The sequence below is a fragment of the Chiloscyllium plagiosum genome, chromosome 4 (genome assembly GCF_004010195.1).
Source record: "Chiloscyllium plagiosum isolate BGI_BamShark_2017 chromosome 4, ASM401019v2, whole genome shotgun sequence".
Taxonomy (NCBI): Eukaryota; Metazoa; Chordata; class Chondrichthyes; order Orectolobiformes; family Hemiscylliidae; genus Chiloscyllium; species Chiloscyllium plagiosum.
The window spans coordinates 38,233,969-38,255,424 of NC_057713.1; the positions used below are offsets into that span (position 1 = coordinate 38,233,969).

The 21,456-nt window shown below is 40.8% G+C and overlaps 1 protein-coding gene across 5 annotated transcripts in view; it reads right to left on the reverse strand.

Annotated features, from left to right (window-relative positions):
- Nucleotides 1-2,106: 2,106 nt before the first annotated feature.
- Nucleotides 2,107-21,456, reverse strand: part of LOC122548968 (transmembrane protein 241-like) — a 120,776-nt gene continuing 101,426 nt past the window's right edge. For 3 of the 5 annotated variants that reach the window (XM_043688004.1, XM_043688012.1, XM_043688003.1), the window contains one exon: nucleotides 2,107-2,645. In XM_043688004.1, coding sequence (XP_043543939.1) covers nucleotides 2,573-2,645 — 73 coding nt within the window. In that variant the 3' untranslated portion in view covers nucleotides 2,107-2,572. Of the gene's footprint in view, nucleotides 2,646-12,118; nucleotides 12,369-21,456 lie in introns of those variants that run through there. The other 2 variants (XM_043688006.1, XM_043688005.1) reach the window with 2 other exon arrangements.

Consider the following 21,456-nt stretch of genomic DNA (forward strand, 5'->3'; position numbering starts at 1 on the left):
CGACTTGCAACATCCTACAAGAAACAAATAAATAATCACCACTTAATCTGCTCTTAGTATTATAGATTAAGATTTTGGTTATGTACACCTTTAATATCCAATTGAACAGGCACCAAGAGGCTCAGTTTGACATCTATAAAAGATAGCATGTCTGATGGAACTGAATTCTAATGTTACCACAATTAGGTCAATTTAGAATACACTATATATGCTTACACTCATTGGAAGACTTGAATGCAATGTCTCCTCTGAGGCATGGTATTATTAACACTGAGAAAATTGCTACAATAAAACACACAGTATAAAATAAGATCTGAGAAAATCTCAATTATTTTGTTCTTGCAATCTTCGAAGTCAGCTGCAATCTGTTCACGCAACCATTTCTTCATTTTCATGTTAAACACAAGATGTTTATCTCGCTCTAAAATAAACCTTCATCAACCTAAAGATATACTGATATACACGTATTATGAAATACAAATTGCCATTCACTGAAATATGAGAGAGTGAAGGATATAGATTTTAAGATGATAAGGAAGGCAAGGAGATTCAAGACTACACCAGAGTTGTGGACTTTCAGAAACAGTAGTGCAGTGATTAAAATCTCGAATGTTCAATAGGCCAGACTGGGCTCTCTCGTTTTCTTTTTCTCTTCTGAAGTTCATGTTTTTTACTTCCCAATTCCTTTTCCAACCTTTCCAATAACAAAGTTCATTACTTTTCTTTTTTCTCTTTGGAATTCAATTTCTAATTGCTTCATTTCCTTTTCATGTTGAATTTGTTCTAACTGTATCTGAATTATAACTAACACCAATGATTTGACTTGGAGTAGTGGCCTCTCTTGTCCTTCCACCAATCCTAAACGCTGTGTTAGTACATCAGCTATCTCTAATTCCTTTGCTAATTTTATTCCACCTTTAACTCCTTTGCAAATTTTATTAGCTTTGCTTCAGGCAAATCTTGTAAACCTAACAAGGATAGTTGTTCCATCTTTAAAAAACTGCTTCCAGTGCTGTTCGTTTTAATATAAAAAAGAACTGGAATCATCCTTTTATCCTTTACCAGTTATTGTTACTCCATGTCTAGCTACCCATTGTCGGTATTCAAAATATCCCATATAAAGCCCTAAACTTTGTTGCAACTCCGGTGGGAGCAGTGTGCTGAAAATCAAGTCCCATTACTCCACAAGCAATACCAAAAGTGTAAGTGATTTATCCAATCACCAAAGAACGATCTAAAATAAACACAGGTCAAAGCATACAAGGCCTACACGAGTCCCTTTTTTTAAATGACTTGGCAGGTCTAACAAATAGTCTTTTAAAGACACAACAGGCTATTGCTATATTTCTTAAAGGCAGTGAATCTTAATAGATTATTTAAAAAATTAACATTCAACAAATTTGAAGTACATGCTTCAATTCCACTTTGGCCCTTGGATACTGAATAAATTGTAAATAATAAAAATTCATTTCAAGAATTTTACTTTTAAGAACATAGAACAACACAGTGCAGAACAGGCCCTTCGGCCCTTGATGTTGCGCCGACCTGTGAACTATTCTCAGCTCGTCCCCCTACACTATCCCAAAATCATCCATGTACTTATCTAAGGATTGTTTAATCTCCCTAATGTGGCTGAGTTGACTATATTAGCAGTAGGGCATTACACACCCTTACCACTCTCTGCGTAAAGAACCTGCCTCTGACATCTGTCTTAAATCTATCACCACTCAATTTGTAATTATGCCCCCTCGTACATGCTGACGTCAACATCCTAGAAAAAAGACTTTCACTCTCTACCCTATCTAATCCTCTGATCATTTTGTTCCTATCATAACCAGGCTCCATTATTATTAGCTGCCTTCTATTTAAATAAAAGTTTAAAAGATGTCATCTGTTCATGGAAGAGGATATTTTAGCATTTATGAGAAACAAATGAATAGGTAAACCTGACTGGCATAATATCATTTGGAACATATCAGTTAATATTTTATGTACCGGAGCACATCTGGAATTGAAAGCCACGCAATTCATGAAAGACAATTCTCCCAGCAACGTTTTCCAATTATATCTTATTTACCAGCGTGACACCAGAACAATGAGAAAGCATTAAAAACATATTCATATTTATATCTTTGGGAAACAAATCATGATCTATTTAAATAATCTTTATTTGCGTTATTGCATTGTTCACAGTAATCCTCTCGGAGGCTTTTTCACAGGGCTGGGGCATCCAGAGGAGAGTAGTACATTTCCTGTTTCTGCTGTGAATTGTCTGCAGTGATCCAGTTCCCAGCATGAGAAGGTAAAGCTAAAAGTGGTTCTCACACACACAATGTTGTCACCAGATACAATGCTATTTTCTTCCTCTTTAGGTTCTCACAAGGCACAGTTAAAAAAATGTATATCCAAGGCCTTGAGGTGAATCTTAATCACTGAGCTGTATATGGATTCTTCAATCATGTCTATTGGTGGAAAGTTGGGAAAGGGAAAATTGCTTCTCCAATGAAAATTGTAACATGTACACCCTTTCTTTTGAGAAACTGGCTTTGAAACAAGATATATGGCACCATCTTCATCCCTTTATTTCTGCTCCATTCCTCTCGGCATAAACAATTAAAGCTTCTCCTACTGCACAAAGTATGAGGCTGGGGGGAAAGAGAGAGAGAGGGAGAGAAAGCAAATTACATTATTAGTTCAAACTCAGTTGATTGCAGGCAATAAACAGAGGTTGGGACACATTGATACCACTAGGGCCAAATGGAGTTAACTCATTGTTTTTATGTCAGTTGAGTATATTATGAGCATACTGGCCTCTGAATTAGAAGGTTGTGATCACAATCCTCACAGATGATAGGCTGATACTTCACAGCTGGGTTGAAACAGTGCTTCTCGAGGGACTGACTTTCAAAAATCCAAACCTACAACATGGTCTTAAATAAAAACAGAAAGTGCTGGAGAGCTCAGCGAGACTGATAGCATCTATGGTGGGAGAAGGTAAATGAACACTTCAAGCCTGGATATGACTTCTTCAGAACTTGTCTCCAGGTCACTCAACCTTGTCCTTCTGATTTGGTGAATGTGAAACATTCTCATAGCTGTGTTGAAAGAAGAGAGGGAGCCCTGGGTAATGTTTATTCTCCAATAACAGCACCAAAAAGCACAGAGATTAACTGGTCATTTAGGCTTACTTGCTGCTGGTAAAATCTGGGGAGAAAATTGGCTGCTGTTTTTAGAGATCTAAAAATAATGAATTAACTGGATGTTTCTTTGAGACTTCCTGCTGGCATGAAAGGCACTATTGAAATGTAGGTCAAATTAACAATGATATGGTACAGAAGACAGTTGTTTGGCTCATTAGGCAATATGTGAAGGCAATGGGGCTCTGGACAGGCAGCAAGAGACTCACACTGCCCTTTTTACAGGATAGCCCACTGAATTAAGGCACTTAACTGGGCAATGGTGGGACTTCCTTAAGGTCAAGGACTTCATGAGTGGAAATTATGTTGACTGAGAGCTGCCAGCTAATTAGAAACTTGTAGCTTTTCATGTGGGGCAATGATAGCTCCTGCACCTACCTGAGGCCAAGGATTGATAAGGCACCCGGGTGACAGGGAAGTGATGGCAGGTAGGGTGTAAGAGGTGTGCTTGGCAGCAAAGGCAGAGCGATGGCTCTCAGTGGGCTCCATGTCCCTATGCTGGGTCTCTCAATCAGACTCTGTGACTTTGAATGAGGGATCCTCTGCTCCATGAAGCCCGTGAGTAACCCTAACAAGAGTTTAAATTTCAAGGTTCCACTTTGTAAATTGCTCAGCTACTGCTGGGTTAATGCCAGCTATTGTGGCATAAGACCCTTAAATGAACTTTACTGGAACAGTGTGGCGTCTGAACTCACTGGTTTGATTAAATGTCTCTCCACTAGCAGCAAAGTCAGCATGCTAGAGGGCATTAAAATCCACCGATTTCATTTCAAGGCTTACTTTGTTTCTGTGTTGTAAATCTTCCCTTTCCAAGGTCCACTACATTCAAGTTATTTTATGTCTATTGTAAGAATTTCAGGACTCCTCTTGAAAAATTATTTGCGGTAAAGATCTGCATCCTGCTGTCTAACAGTGAGAAATCTTTCTCCCTCTCTCAGAAGCTCTTCTGCCTGGTTATTCTTGCCTCCACTGCTTCACTCTTGTCATTGTGGCTAACTTTGCAAAAATCTTACTCTTGATTCCATTGATGCTTTTGGAACATTGCATTCCTTTCCTGTATCAGACTTCTCATTCCTGATTCTATTTCTTCTTTCCCAAGTCAATTGCCAACTGCTTCCCTGAGCTGTCTTCCTTTCTCTATTCTATTAGTTTTTGCACCAAGGAATTGCTCATCTTCATCAATACCAAGGTCTCACCCCTTTCAAAGATCATGCTGTGTATAACAGGATTCATTGGTTATGTACTTTGAGCCAAGACAAATTTATATCTGTAAATATTCTTTGAAAGGGTACTTAATTGTTATTCTACATCTCTTCCTGTCTGACTCATTCAGTAATCAATGGTGTGGCCACAGTCTGTGATCTTTGGGTTTTATTATCCTGCTGTTAAGACTCAGCAAGTGTGATGTGTCTAAACCTGCTGACAATGTGAACTTACTTAGGGATGTAACTCACATCCCACAAATTAAAACAAAACTCTAATTCTTGCCCTTCTTTCCCCTGCACCTTCCCATTTGCTGCACTGTCACCTTGTTCCTATTCTCCATCCAGGGTCCCAACCACTCTTTGCAGTGGAATAACAATTGATTTCTTCCAACCTGCTGCATTTACTGCTTGTAAAGATAGATTGGGTGATTGCTCTACGTATATATCTTTCCAACGTGCGAGTAGGAGCGACCCTGATCTCTGCTCATGTGCTATTCTAAGTCTCCAACTAGTCCTACTCTGGTGTTGGCCTTGTAGCCATGTCTATATGCAGCTCCAATCTCATTTTTCTACTTGGCATTTTATAGCCATGGAGTCATACAGCTTGTTTACTGATCAAGGAACCAGCAGAGATCTCACCTTCGCTCCACAGGGGAAGCTTGAAAGAATTTTAAGATACCTTCCCTATAATTGAGTTCGTTCAACTTTAACATCTCTCTGGACTTGCATTATTATCCTCTTTTGTCTTTTACTTAAAATTAATTGTGGCAAGGCAGGAAATTATTATCTTTTCCTGTACCCTGTCTCTTGGTGTCGTATTTGCTTAAAGCATTATCTATCTTTTAGATAATGCTTTAGCAAATACAACGCCAAGAAAACTAAGGAAGGATCATACCCAGATCTGGATAATATACAGTGGTTAGCAATGCTGCCTCAGTGCCAGGGACCCGGGTTCAATTCCAGCCTCGGGTGATTTGTCTGTGTGAAATCTGTACATTCTCCCTGTGTTTGCATGAGTTTGATTCAGTTTCCTCTCACAATCCAAAGATATGCAGGTTAGGATGGATTGGCCATGCTAAATTGCCCATAATTTAGGTTATTAGTCAGGGGTCTGTGTGGGTTACTCTTTGGAGGGTTGGTGTGGACTTGTTGGGCCGAAAGGCCTGTTTCCACGCTGTAGGAATTCTAATTCTTTATTAATTGGCTAATTTCCATAACAATATAAATAAGCTCCATCCATAAAAGGGAACTGGTGCCATAGCACTGGTGGGCAGCTCGTGCTGGTCATTTTTACGTAAAGGGATATGAAGCAAATTCTGGAAACTATGGAGTGTAAACTTAACATTAGCAAGAGGAAGGATACGTGAATCTGTACTCATAGAGGTGATAGAAAGCATTAAGAGACAGACACAGAACAACAAATATGGATTCTGAAAGATTAAGTCACGTTCAACTAATGCGGTCAGATACTTTGAAGAGGCAGTGGCAAGTGTAGGCAAAGGAAATTTAAATGGGTGTCAAGGACTGGCTTTTGAAATCATTTTATAAGGAATGACATATGCTCATGGCAAAGGATGGGGCTAGTAGAGTTAGAGGAAATGCAGCTGGAAAATACAGAAGAGATGGTAGATTTGAGGAAGATCAAATTTTGAATTCCAGAAGGATCTGTTTTAGGAATACAGTTATTCAGAATTGACATTAATGATTTGGTTATGGAAACGGGTAACTCGATTTCAAAATTATGGGGATAGTGGATATGGGTGCAATAAATCACAAGATTACATATAAATTACACTGTAGTATATACCACATTTCACTGTATTTTGTAACAAGATACACATGACAATAAATAAATCAAATCAAAGATAAACCATGCACTTTGGGCAAGGCAAATGAACTTTGACTTAGATAAATGTGAGGTGTGCACATGGTAGGAAAAGCAGAAATATCACCTGCACCTCAGGAAACATTCAGAAACAAAATGGCGCAGACAAGCAAAAGAACTGAGGGATACAAATGAACAAATACACGGACCCATTACTGCAGGACAGGAAACAAATGAAAATGAAAACTAAACACCAGGATTTATTTCGAACGGGGACAAAATTCAGATATAGTGAAGTTGTGTTAAATGTGTATAGGATACTGGTCAGACCACACTTGAGAGTAAATGCAAAATACTGTTGGTGCTGAAAATCTAGTACTTCAAAACAGTACAACCTTTTGGGACTCGATATTGAGTTCCACCACTTCAGAGTATGGTCTCTTTACTATATTTTCTTACATTCCTCACTCTACCTCACTGAATCTTGTTTGTATCATCTTGGCTTTGATAACAGCGGAGTGGACCTGTTTTCTCCTTTTTACAACTGATGTTTATACCAAATTTAAACATCTATCACTCCTTTGCCACCATTATCACTGCCTGTGTCTCCTGCTCTGGGCACACCCATCTGTTCCACTTGCTCCCCCTCGGTCTACAGCATAAAAAAGTTTTCTACTTTGATTTGATTAGATTAGATTAGATTACTTTACAGTGTGGAAACAGGCCCTTCGGCCCAACAAGTCCACACCGACCCGCCGAAGCGCAAACCACCCATACCCCTACATTTACCCCTTAGCTAACACTATGGACAATTTAGCATAGCCAATTCACCTGACCTGCACATCTTTGGACCGTGGGAGGAAACCGGAGCACCCGGAGGAAACCCACGCAGACACGGGGAGAATGTGCAAACTCCACACAGTCAGTCACCTGAGGTGGGAATTGAACCCGGGTCTCTGGCGATGTGAGGCAGCAGTGCTAACCACTGTGCCACCGTACTCTTCTTCTATTCTGAAGAAGGGTCATACTGGATTCAAAATGTTAACTGTGTTTCTTTCCCCACAAACGCTGCCATACTTGCTGAGTTTCTCTACTTTCTGTTTCTATTCCACACTTACGAGTTCAGGTCTTTATGCTACATTAAGAAAGAGAAATATAGGAAAAAGTGCAAAGCAGATTTGTATATAAAGTAAGAAAACTGAGAGCGTACTCTATTGGGAAACATTAAACAGGTTGGGGGAAATTTGTTAAAATAGCAAAGATGATTTACAGGAGACTTGATAGAGATCTTTACATTTATGAAAAGGTGGGACAGGGTTGATGTGAAAACATATGGAAAAAACTCCTAAACTAGAAATTGTGAATACAAGATAATTATCAATAGATGGAGAGATATGAATATAAAGAAGTTTCTTTATCCAAATAGCATATAAAATAGAGAATTTGCTACGACAGGAATTGGCTGACACACTTAACCTAGAAGCTTTCAAAAGGAAAATTGACTACATGAAATAAAAAGGGAACACTATCAATTCTCTAAGAGAATCTTGGAAAGTGGCACCTTTTAAAAACTTTTTCCAAAAAGGCACATTGTTTACACAATGTGGTCCAGCTCAAGCAGGAGGAAAACTGACAGTTCAGTCAAAAAAAAACAGTCAGACAGAAAGATTATGCATTACACCAAAATTCTGGAACTTACTTCCCTCCAGCACTGTTCCTACTGCACACGGACTGCAGCAGTTCAATATGGCAGCCGACCACCACCAGGGTATTTGGAGATGGGCAACAGATGAGACCTAGCTAGTGGTGCCCACATTCATAAACAAATAAAAACAATATGCTAGCAGGCCTATAATTGTTTGGACACTCTTTAGGAGGGATCCTACCTCATGAAGTTCTGTGCTACTGGCAGCACCACCAGAAGAGGTGGCTTCTGTTGGTACTGTGACTTAGGCTAAGGTGGAGGTGATCAGAAATGGACATGGACCTCCAGTTAAGTCTGGGATCTCACTGGATCCCAGATGGCAGACCTTAGTGAGGGGAAGAGGGCATGCAGCCTTTTGGACTGGGGACTGGGTCTTAGTCGTGTAGAATCTTAGTCGTGTAGAATGTTAATTGCTTCCAAACTCTGTGTGCTATTACAAAATCTCAACTTGCTGGATTATGTTATTTTGCAGCCTGTGTAACCAACCAGTGAAGGAAGTCAGGATGCACCAACCTCATGTGAAGAGTGACAGCAATGCTGAATTCTCTCCCATAAAAAAGCAGTGGCTGGAAGCCCAATTAATAATTCAAGATCCAAGACTGATAGCTCAGTATTGCTTCACAAGGATCTAAGACAGATGGATGGAGTTCGGATACAAATGACCCAGAATCTCAGTGAATAGCAGAACAAGGCTGACAGGCTGCATGATGTTCTCCTGTTCATTGGCATGGTGGAGACTGCAGGAAAGTACAGCTGCTGCTTTCAGATCATTTATTTGCTTCTTCCTCTCTTGCTTGACACAATACATCTGCAGCAGTCATCTCTTTGGCTTCTGCAAAGTTGTGAATCTTACATTTAATTAGAATTGGAAGCAGGAGATGACATAATGCACATAAATAGATAGCAATCGACAACATTTCTGAAATGTTACTGTTTATGATCTAGTTTGATGTAGTGGTATGTGGGAGAAATTTAACTGGAATGGCATCAGGCCAGATGCATTATCTCAATAAGTTATCATGCCAAGTCCTGTGCTGCAAATATAATCAAATGTTCAGGGAGTGTAGTACATTCCAAATAACAAGCCAGATTTTCTGAGGAGTGGCAATTTGCTGAGACTGCCTCTGTTTCTTTTTTACTATAGGAGCGAGCTCCACAATTCTCTGTGGAGATTCCAATCAGCCCCTCTGCAGGTTTGCAGAGTTGTACTTTTATTCTGACTGTTTTCTCACACTGTCAGAGGAAGGCAAATGACGTCCTCAGTCAGCTGCAATGGTCTAGAATCAGTTGCAGTCAAATGATAAGTACATACTGAGTTTAGGACACCAGGAGTGTGCCAGGTTAAGTGTGGGGGGGGCGGTATGGGCACGGAGTTCTGACAGCTGAAGGAAGATGATGAGTGGAGTGAGAGGGGGTTTAGCCCCACGGAATGAATGGACATTGGGTTCTGGAAGCTGAAGGAAGGCCTGAAGTGGGTGAAGAGCATGTAGTCTGAGATTGGGGTGTTTGGGAGTTAAACGGTGTACTTAACACTTTTCCTGAGTAACTATTTACTTAATTTATTTGGAATCTTCTGAATTTCTGATTTAAATTGATTACTTTTGAAGTATTCAGGTGCAGGGAAATTGCTCAGTTTAACTTTCTATTCAATTCCATCGGAGTTTGCTATGATGGGAACCCTGCATCTGTTCCTATCTATGCTAGGAAAACAATTGTTTGGCCATCTGAAAATCTGGAATGTTACATTTATTTTAAATTTAAGATACCTACATTTTAGAAAGTTAGGTTACTGGATACATCCTTTTGACAGGAGCTTTTTAGATTATTCTTGTTTGGGATATGGCTATTACTATCAAAGTCAGCATTTGTTGCCCATCCATGCTATTGAATAATTGGCTCTTTGAGCCATTTCTGAGGGCAGTTAAGAGTCAATCACACTTCTGTGGATCAGGGGTTACATGCAGATATGACTTAGTAAGAATGGCAGATCTTCTTAAGGGCATTAATAAAGTAGACAGGTTTTTTTTTTAAAAGACAATTGATAATGATTATACGGTTACCCTTAGACTGGTTTTTAAATTCCAGGTTTTACTGAATTCAATTTTTACCAGCTACCTTGGTGGAATCTAAATCCATGTCACCACAACATTAGCCTGGGTCTCAGGATTACAGTCCAATCACATTATCATTGCGCTATCAGTTCCTGTCAATTTGAAAGCACTAATGCAATAATATCAGAGATTTCACTGGCAGCAGTATCAAACAGCTTGTATTACATTGAACTCTTTATTCATAGTAGCACATTTGTAAGCTGCAGTATTGCAAAAAGGATGAATATATTTATCCAACCATTAAATGTTGTGCAACTGCATATAATAAACAACAATTTTGCTACATTGCAAGTAATGTGCTGTTTTTTTCTTCAGAAGTTAAATTGCAGTAATTCTGTTTGTGTTTTGTGTTGACAGGTCTATTGTGTGAGCAGCACCAGTTTTGTAATCCGCTCGTGGTAGAATAAATACACAAAATCATTATAAGATCATTTACATCATTTGCCTGCTGCTTAGCCCATTTAAAGAAAAATCTAGCTTGGCTCAAGTCTCACTTGTTTTTTTTTCCCTCCTGGCATTGGCAGATTACTCATGTCTAACAATCTCATCTCGATGTAGTAGTCAGTCATTCCCAAATTGTTAGCAACCAATTGAACTGTGCAACTCGCTACAGGGACTGAACAAACTTGCTCCCTTTATGCTGAACTCTTCCAATATGAGAGAATAGCAAACTCTTCATTAGAGGAGATTTACTACAAAGATATGTGGGCGGCACGGTGGCTAGCACAGCTGCCTCACAGGGCCAGAGACCCGGGTTCAATTCCCGCCTCAGGTGACTGACTGTGTGGAGTTTGCACGTTCTCCCAGTGTCTGCGTGGGTTTCCTCCGGGTGCTCCGGTTTCCTCCCACAGTCCAAAGATGTGCAGGTCAGGTGAACTGGCCATGCTAAATTGTCCTAGTGTTAGGTAAGGGGTAAATGTAGGGGTATGGGTGGTTTGTGCTTCGGCGGGTCGGTGTGGACTTGTTGGGCCGAAGGGTCTGTTTCCACACTGTAAGTAATCTAAAAATGTAAGTAATCTAATCATAAATGCTAAGATGGTGATAGCATTTACTCTATGTGCATCGATCTCTTGCTTTTCCTCCCCTTCATCTTTTGTTTTGAGAGAAAGTGGATTTGTTTTAAACACTTTGAATAAGAATTTGTTTAGAAAAAGCTTTTGCAATTTTGGATGCGTAGCTCAAAGATAATGAAAGCACAAAAAAATTTGAAATTGCTGCTCTGGCCCATGTATTATAATCATTGGTCTTACTGGTGAATTTGCCAATGGATAATCCAATCTACCTCCAATGGGAAACTGCCACTTATTGCACAGTACGTTCTTCCCATAACTCATTACCCATCTGAGCAAAAAAAAAATCACCTCTCATTGGCTTAACAATATGAGGTGGGAGGATGATACAGTCTACCAGGCATTGCCTGCTAAAAGATAATATCTTTCAGCAAATGGCAGGATGAGCAAGTGTGTTAGGAGCTGGAATCTGTTCAGGTTTTTCATTGTCTCTATGGCAGTGCTGTGTGCTGGCTGACCCTACTGCCTTCAATTTTGATGGCTGTTTTGGACAGGTGTCAAAGTCATTGGCCTGCAGCCTTTTTCACAAATCCAGTCCTGATTGTAATTTAGCTCTGACCCAAGCAAGGTCACACCCATGGCTTCCCCATCAAGCAAAGAGTACAGGAAAAGGACCTATGTTCAGCAGAGGCCAAATAAGTTCCTTTACTTTCCTTGTGGAGCCAGGTATAGTCACATGACTCCTATAGACTTCCCCAAATCAGGCTTACTCCACTTCACTTCCTCGAGATCACGTCTTGGAGAATCCCTACAATGTGGAAGCAGGCCAGGTTGGCTCCATGCTGATCCTCTGAAGAGCATCCTACCCAGAATCAGCTGCTTACCCACTCGTGGAAACCTGCTAGGCTAACCTGCACATCTTTGGACTATAGGAGGAAACCAGAGCACCCGGAAGAAACCCATGCAGACACAGGGAGAATGTGCAAACTCCACACAGACAGTCGCCCAAAGGAGGATTCGAGCCCAGGTCCCTGGTTCTGTAAGGTAGCAGTGCTAACCACTAAGCCACCATGCTGCCCCCTTGTGGTGGCAAGCTGGTTGTCTCCGTCCACGTGAATCTAAGTGCCCACTGTCAGTCAGCTCCTCATCCTGTCCATAATAGTGGGGAGCTGACTGGTGACATACAGATCAGCTCTAGTTGTTATAATTACCTTGAAATCAGCCTGCTGAGATTGGGAGTGTGGTGCTTGGCTTCATTAGCAGCATGAATTCTGCTCTAGATTAACATTGCAGATTGTGCATCCAAGTCACAGAACTAATGAAGAAAGCAGGACATTGCTCACATAACAAATTTACAGAATGACCGTGATGCCATAGTTATTTTAGCCAGTAACCTCCCCAGTCCAAAAGTTCAGAATATGGGCTCAAGAAATTTAGAGGCAATGAGGCTCAAACACAGGTACCTAACAGGACAGCGAACGTGGCTTTGATGGGAAATAAAACTGCAGAAACCGGATTACAAATGCCAAAATACAACACAGACCCTATCCCGGGAAAACTCAAAATCATGCAGCTGGGGGAAACAGTCGTGATGGAACAGAATGACTAAAATCTTCACATGACTGAGACTGGTACTGGGTGCAGTATGCTTGACAAGTGCCTTTGTTTCACTGTTACGCTTGAAATCAGCACCATAAACAATCAGAGATGTAAAATACTGAAAAAGCTGCTGAACAGCTAATCTCTACATCATTCACAGAGGATCAGAAGAATTTTCGAGATGATGTTCAGCTTAGGATTGTGGGCAACAGGAAATTTCGTGGCTGCTGGACAAAAAAAAAGAGGTGACCACATTGGAACTTCTGAGTCATGTTAACGTTCAGAAAAAAATATTGCAACGTGTTCCCTGTATCCATAAGTTCCAAGTGATTTCTGCCGATGTTATGAACCCAAGTTGTTTCTTTTAAAATATTTTTCAGTATTTATTATTTCCACCAGAATGTGAAAAATGTAAGTGAAAAAGAACTTAGAGTCCCAAGACAAGTTAAGTTTGTAGAACATCACCTTATAATTCCCCTGATATATACGGATTTTAGTAGCAATTCGAAGAATTCCAGGAAGTGCATGTCCCCAGGATTTATGTTAAATTGTGTAAAAGGGAATAAAGAGTTAAAACTGAGTGCATTTCATTTTGTTTCATTTTAGTATCTACTTTGGAATGCGAACAAGAGAATTCTCAACATCAGTGATGCAGTTCAATGTTGCCATTCTGAGACTCCCTAAGGTTTGAGTGAAAACAGTTGGACCATTGGGATACCATTAAGACAAAAATCATGTACATCGATCCACATCCAGCAGGGATTAACCGTTGCCTCTCTGGTATAATCTGTCAGTAACATAGAGGGGAAAATTGAATACGTGCTCAGATTTGGAATTGAATGATTGATGCTCCACTTCTAACAAGAAGCAAAGCTCTCGAGCATTTTAAAATGTTTCAATAGTAGCCCTGATACAGTTCTAATCATGAGTATTTTGGTAATACACCCACATTGCTGGTACAACCTAGTCCAAATCATCAATATTGAGCAACAACCGCATCTTCAAAACTCTGAGCTGTGTTCGCTCAATATGACTCATTCCTTGGGTCAGAAATTAAGATTTCATGCTCATTCCTGGGATTCTCAGTGTCAGTGAACTTGTGTTCAGTTGCTTTTCTTTCAGAATCTGATACACAAGGACTGAGCCTGAAAAGTTTATACTATGTTTATCATCAAGAAACACGCGATGATTTCATAAATTTCACAGGTTTGCACACGATACATAATAATACAAATTAGGAACAGAAATAGGCCATTTGGTGTCAAGTTTGCTCTATCATTCAACAAGACCATGGCTGATCTGCTTATGCTTTGAAGTCCACATTCCCATCTACCCCCAATACCTTTTGATTCCTTGGACCTCAAACAATCTGTCTCTGCCTTCAAAATATTTAATGACTCCGTCTCCATCAGCTTCTGAGGCAGTGTTCTAAAGCCACACAATCCTCCGATACAAAAACAGAATTCTCTTCATCTTTGTTCTAAGAGGAAAATCTCTAACTTATAAACATTGCCTCTCAAGTCTGGACTCATCTACAGGAGGAACCAACTTTTTTTATGCCCATCTTGTCAAGACCATTCAGCATCTGGACTAGGTCAACCTAATTACTCCTCACTTCGAAACTCAATTGGAAACAAACTCAGTCTGTCCAACCTTTTCTCAGAAGATAACTTGCTTACTGCAGCGATCATTCTGGGAAATGTTCTCTGAAGCAGCTCCAATGCATGTACATCTTTTTTATAAAATAAAGAGGCCAAAATTGCACAGCATTTGAGATATGATCTCACCAATGCCTTGTAAAAATGAAGTATGATGTCCTGACTTTTATGCTCGATTCCCACCCAAACAAAGCATATCATTTCCTTAGCATTCATTCTATCGAGTACTGACCTGCTGTGACTCTGACATTAGAATACCTAGATCTCTCTCAAATTCAAGATTCTACAATCATTCTTTGTTCAGGTAATATTGGCTGTTAGCTGCCTGCCAGACAATCTTCTATCCATGTTAATGTGCTCCCTCTACACCATGAGCTCCTACTTTGATCTCACATTTTCAAATGCCTTCTGGAAATCTAAGTCAAGTCAATACGCAGGCATCCCTTTAGCCACTGCATATGTTACTCTATGGGGCGGCACAGTGGCTCAGCAGTTAGCACTGCTGCCTTACAGCACCAGTGTCCCAGGTTCGATTCCAGCCTCGGACGACTGTCTGTGTGGGTTTTGCACATTCTCCCCATGCCTGTGTGGGTTTCCTCCCACAGTTCAAAGATGTGCAGGTCAGATGAACTGGCCATGCTAAATTGCCCAGAGCATTAGGTGCATTTAGTCAGAGGGAAATGGGTCTGGGTAGGTTTCTCTTCAGAGGGTCAGTGTGGATTGGTTGGGCCAAAGGGCCTGCTTCCACACTGTAGGGAATCTAATTTAAATAAGTTGATTAAATAGAATTTCCTTTTTTCAAAATCATGCTGACTCTTCCCAATTAGAGCTTTTTCAAGGTGTGCAGCTATAACCTCCACACTGAGCCACTCTCACTCCTTTCAAGCTAACGTTTCCTGTTTTATTTCCTTTTTCCCTGCTTGAATAGAGGAAATAATTGCTACTTTCTGGTTTGTTGGAACTTCCCCAGAATCCTGGGAATCTTGGAAAATTAGCACCAAACCACCTGCTACCTCGTTAGCCACTTTCAAGGCCCTAGGAGGAAGGGACTTGTCAACCCACAGCCCCATTAGTTTGCAGAATACTGCTTCCCAAATGATTGTAATTTCACTTAATGAAATTAGTCACACAGTTAACTATATGAGCACGAAACCTTTGCTGGCTGAAGTGATCTGGGATACTAGACCAGAATAGATCAATACAGAAGCAGTGGCAAACATATAAATGGATATTTTAGAATATCAGAATATCTACATTCCTACTACAAAGATAAATCCTAAGGAGTGGATCCATCATCTGTGGTTCACCACAGAAACGAAGGAAAGCATCAACATAGGGAGAAAGCATTTGTGTGAAAATGAGTGGCAGGGGAGTTGTTTTGACAGAACATAAGCAACAGCAGAGAATGACTAAAATATAAATCAGAAGAAAGAAATTACATAAGGAGATGAAGCTAGCTAGAAAGTAAAAGCAATATTCAGGACCCAATCCTTGTCATTTTGCAGCCTATGTAATGACTATCAGATCATATTTATTTAGCTCAATGTGCCCCACCTTCTTTACTTTCTTATGACCGCTCTATACATTGAGACACAGCTTCTAATTCTGTCCTTTTGTTAAATTTGTAACATCTAGACACAATTGTCATGTATTGTTAGATTTATTCTGTGTGTCACTTCTCACCATCCCTTGGCTACATCTCCGATATTATTACTTTGCTCTCCGGCCTTGAATTGCTACATCTACTCACAACCCCTTGTTTAGTTTAAAGCCTGCTTACTTCCCTAGTTATAGGGTTTGCTGGAACACTGGTCTCTGCACAGTTCAGATGGAGACCATTCCAATATCATCAGTATTAATGACAATATCCCACAAACTGAAATCCACTTCCCCCTCCCCAATCTTTGGGCCACGTATTCAATTCATTAAGCTTATGTGCCCTCTATCATTTGGCACATGGCTCGGGTAATGATACAGATTATTCCCCTTGAGCTCTACTTTTCTAACTGGTGACTGAGCTCCTCGTACTGCCTAAGTAGACCTTCCGATCAGGATCTCCCCAAATAGCAATGAGAATTTCTCATTTTTCAGATCAATACCGGACTAAAGTTTAGAACTTGACCACCAGCTCAGAAAAATTCTGGAACTGATCAGTGAAAACCGATAATGCCAACTTCAAAGACTTGGAAGAGTCCCTCCTATTGGAAGCTCACTATTTGTGGAATGAGATTACTGGCATTTTTGCAGGATTTTAACTCTGTCAAAGTATTTCCAAGGGAAGTTAAAGTATTTACATTTAGAAACATGTCCAGCTCATTTTTTGTTTTTGAATATAACATACCCTGATCCTTCTTGCATTTAAAAAAAATCTTGCTAAAATAAATGGGCTGCGTACTCCTCCACATCCACCTATCCTAGTCGTGTTATAACACTGGCAGAGTGAGTTTGAACAAGCTCATGGTGAATGGACTACTGCTTTCTGTGAGTGGCCACTCTCTGTTATGGCAGTAGACCTGGCTGTTTGATTTATCCTAAGGGACATCCAATGTTCTGCTGTTATTTCAATGATTGCTTTGCCAATTTCAACAATCGGCACCGTCTGTGGTGCAGAAACTGGGCAGGTTTCTCAAAGTTATAGTCACAAAAAATTCAGTGTTGTTGACAGTCATTTATAATTTATGCAATAGTGCCCACTTCTGAAAAGAAAAAAAAAACTTTCCTGGCAGTAAAACAGAATGTTATATACATGAAATAGGATCGAATGCTGTTTGAAGGTAGACACAAACAGCATTATAAATCCAACGTATCATAGCTCTTGGGACATGGTTCATAATTCAACCTGATGTGAACTATTTCCAAACACCAGTGAGCTCTTTCCTTGAACAATCAATCATTCCAGCTCACTGTTGTATATCTCCTTGTTTGTCACATCACTCCTCGCTAAAAAGACTGTGACTAACCTGTCCCTTTATAAATTATTAGTTAGTGCCCACTTCTTGGCACCACACTTTAACAAGGTTATCCAGACCTTGGATTGAATGCAGAAATATTTATCAGGTATGAGGGATGTCAGTTACATGGAGAGAAGCTAGGATTATTCTCCTTTGAACAAAGAAAGCTCAGTAATGATATTGCCACTGGCCTCGTAATCACTTCAATGCTGCACCTCTAGCTACACCTAAAACTAATTATTGCTGCAGCAAGGACATGGTGTGCTCAGGGACTACACTCAGACCATGGTCTGAACCAAACTGCATCGTCGGGCTCCTCACTCTGTCAGAGTGCTCACTTGCTTATAGCCAACCGGGGTGCTCACAGAATCGCTGCCTTGTCTGCTCACATTTGCCCTCTCAGCTAGAAGTATCAGATTTGTATTGACATGCTGTTTATGGCAGACACAAAGCCAGGAAGGCAGTCATATCGTCAGCAGGTCTCAGTCAAGGGGATCCTGCTACAGTAAGTCAAAAGCAGCCTTCGAAAGCAAGCCAGGTCCTACTTGGCGCAATCAGAGTCAGGCGCTCGGTCCTACTTGGCGCAATCAGAGTCAGGCCCTCTCCTCAACCACCACTCCTTTTGACCCTTTCTCCCCTACTGGGGACTGCTTTCTACCTGGAATGAGTGCGAGGCAGGTGTTAAAGGGAGGTGTAAGCGGGGGGGGGGGGGGGGGGGGGTGGTATAGCCATTACTGCTTGTGCAGGTGGGGAAATGTCTTGATCAAGTGAGCAGGCAGCACAGAGAGTAGGCAGGTGGTGTCAGGGGCTGGGGCAGGTGACAGTGAGTGGGGAAGATATTGCAGGGGATACTGAGAATGGTTGAGCACAAGCCTTGGTAGGATGCAAATACAGTAGAAGAGTTAGAGCAAGTGTGAGGTACTGGAGAGAAGATGATGGACTGGAGTAGGACATTAACCTTCTTCTTACAGTGTTGGGTATTTCGCCAGACAGCTAAGACTGCTTTAACCAGGGTGATAATCTTGGACCACACTGACAATGGTCTGGTGTCATGGCTTAAAAATGTATTGCTGGAAAAGCGCAGGTCAGGCAGCAAAGGAGCAGGAGAATCGACGTTTCGGGCATAAGCCCTTCTTCAGGAATGGCTTCCATTGCTAGTCATAGGGGATGAGGATATCCTGGGTCAGCACTAGCCTGTTCAGGAGGACAGTCAGGACTCTGCCCACAATGCGGGCACCGAGTTACCCCAGCTCTCATGTCCAGGGCAAAAATCAGCAACTGTGCAAGGCAGCCGTAGACTGAAAGTGCTTGTCCAGGTGCACACAGCCTTTTCAAGGTGGCACAGGTGCAAGGGACACCAGTGAATTCCAGGATATCCACCCCATGGTGGGACGGGATGGAAATCAGATGTGAGTGACACCACAGGAGTGTGGTAGGCAATTAATGAGGCAACTTGGTAAGATACAGTGAGAGACCTCACTAAACCTTGCAGCGACAAACTTTCTAAAAAACTTGATGCAATTTGGACTTAGCCAAAATAAGATTTAGCCCCACCTCCTAAACGGGCAAACTATTATTATTAAATCATGACCCCAAGTTTTAGACTTTTCCACATCCACCCTGGAAGGAGCTGACAGGAACTTCACAGAGTCACAGAATTGTTACAGCCCAGGAGGTGGTCATTTGGGCCATCCCGCCCTCAGGGCATTTCTTCTGGACTGCAGAGGAATATGAACTAGTAGGTACAGATATCAGTAAGGGAATTAAGGGTTAGAGGGAAAAGGCAGGAAAATCAAGTTGAGGATTATCAATTCTGAGGAAGGGTCACCGGACAAATAACGTTAACTTTGATTTCGCTTCATAAATGCTGCCAGACCTGCTGAGCTTTTTCAGTATCTGCTGTTTTTGGTTGAGGATTATTAAACTAGACAGGACCTTGTTGAATAGCAGAGCAGATGTGATGGGCTGAATGGCCTACTTCTGCTGCTACATCTTATGGTCTAAGATGAAGGATCCAGCTCTCGTGGTCCACATAGGTACCAATGACATAGGTAGGGCTAAGAGCTTCTGCTGAAGGAATATGAGCAGATTGGGACTAAACTAAAAGTCAGAACTAAAAGGGTAATCATGGGATTACTACCTGAGTCAAGTGCAAATCGGTGTTTGGTAAATAAGATTAGGGAGGTAACTGTGTAGTCCCGAAGACTGGAGCAGGAGAAATGGATTCTGGTTTATGGGACACTGGCTGCAGTTCTGTTAGGACGGGTTTTATTTGAACCACACTGGGACCAGCATCCTGACGAGTTGTATAGCTAGGGTTAAAGATAGGACTTTAAACGTTTTAATTCGGGGGTGGTTTCAATTAAACGAAGTTTCAAAAATCACAAAGGAAGGAGAGAGCAGAGATGCAGGATAGTGAAAAGATGAAACGATAATTAGAGTGACAGGAAAGGGGGGGGGGGGGTGGTAGCATTGTTAATGTAGGATTGTATCAATGCAGTGGTGAGTGTTGATCTGGGGCAATAGATCATGATGTGAAATCAACTCGAGTGGAAATAAGGAATAGCAAGAGAAAGAAGGGTATTGTTTCTAGTTCCTAAAGAGTCTCCTCACTGTGGGATAAAGTAAAAATCTGCAAATAATGGAGACTCGTAAGAACAGCACTACAATTGTCATGAGTGATTTGAATCTACATGGTTAGATTCCACGTTATGTTTTCCACATAACAAAGGTTACGTGGAAGACAGATTTGTAGAGTACATCAGGGACTGTTTATAGAGCAATGTGTTGCACAAACTACCTAGGACCAGGCCATTTTAGATGCAGAATGTATAATGAGGTAAGATTAATGAGAGATTTTGTAATTAAAGTCCATCTAGGGGCTAGCAGTCATGGTAGAATTCAAATACAGTTTGAGGGAGACCAACAAAGGCCTCAACACAGATTCCTCAGCTAAAATAAGGACAATTACAGAGGTGTGAAGATACAATTGTCTAAAACAGGTTGGGAAAATAGGCTAATGAGAAAGTCGATGAGCGGTAGCAGACATTTAAGCAGATGTTTCATAACACTCAGGAAAATGTATTCCAGTCAAAAAGGAGTCATCGATGAGAATAATGAACTAACCGCGATTAATAAAGATGGTCAAGAAGAGTATCCAATCAAAACCAAAGGCATACAAAGCATTATTGAAATGCTGAGAGAGAAAACTGATCATGAAAAAAAAAGGCAAGAAATATAAAAACAAACAGCAGAGCTTCTACAATATATAAAAAGAGAGTAGCTGATCTAATTGTGGGACTCTTTGAGAATTTAACTTTGGAATTGAAATTAAGGAACAAGGAAATTTCAGATAATTTAAATAAATATTTTGCATCAGTCTTCATGTTGGAGGACAGTATAAACACCCCAAAGTTATCAGACAAGCAAGATGCTAATGGGAAGAAAGATATAGACTCTATCCCAATGGACAAAACAGTTGACAAACTAATGGGACTAAAGGGAGAAAAATAAATTACTCTGGTCTGATGGTCTACATCCAAGGATTTAAAAGAAAATGGCTGCAGAGAGAAGACTGGCATTAGTTGAAATATTGCAGAATTCATTGGATTTCGGGAAGATTCCAACAGATTGGAAAACCGCTAATGTAATGGCCCTGTTCAGGAAGGGTGGGAGACAGAAATCAGGAAACTGTCTTTGGGAAAATGCTATGGTACATTGTTAAGGAAGAAAATAACAGAATACTTAGAAAAACTTAACATAATCAAACAGAGCTGACATGGTTTTATGGAAGTTCAACAAATTTGCTCCTATATTCTATGTCCTGGCTAATGAAGCCTGTATGCCTTCTTCACAACCCTGCCTACCTGGCTTGTGGCGACTAAGAGGCATGCTACTCTATTTTAGGAGAGCAGAGAGTCAAGCACGTGGCTCTGTGTCTGGAGTCACATGTAGGCCAGACTGGGTAAGGACGGCAGATTTCCTTCCTGAAAGGACATTAGGGAATCAGATTTTTTTTTTTTTTTAAACCAATTGGCATCCGTTTCATGGTCTTCAAAGACTTTTAATCACAGATTTTTTTCCCCAATTCAACGTTGTACCATTTTCAGTGGTAGGCTTTGAAGCAGGGTCCCTAGGTATTGGCTGGGTTTCTGGATGAGCAGTCCAGCAACAATACCACAATGCTGTTGTCTTC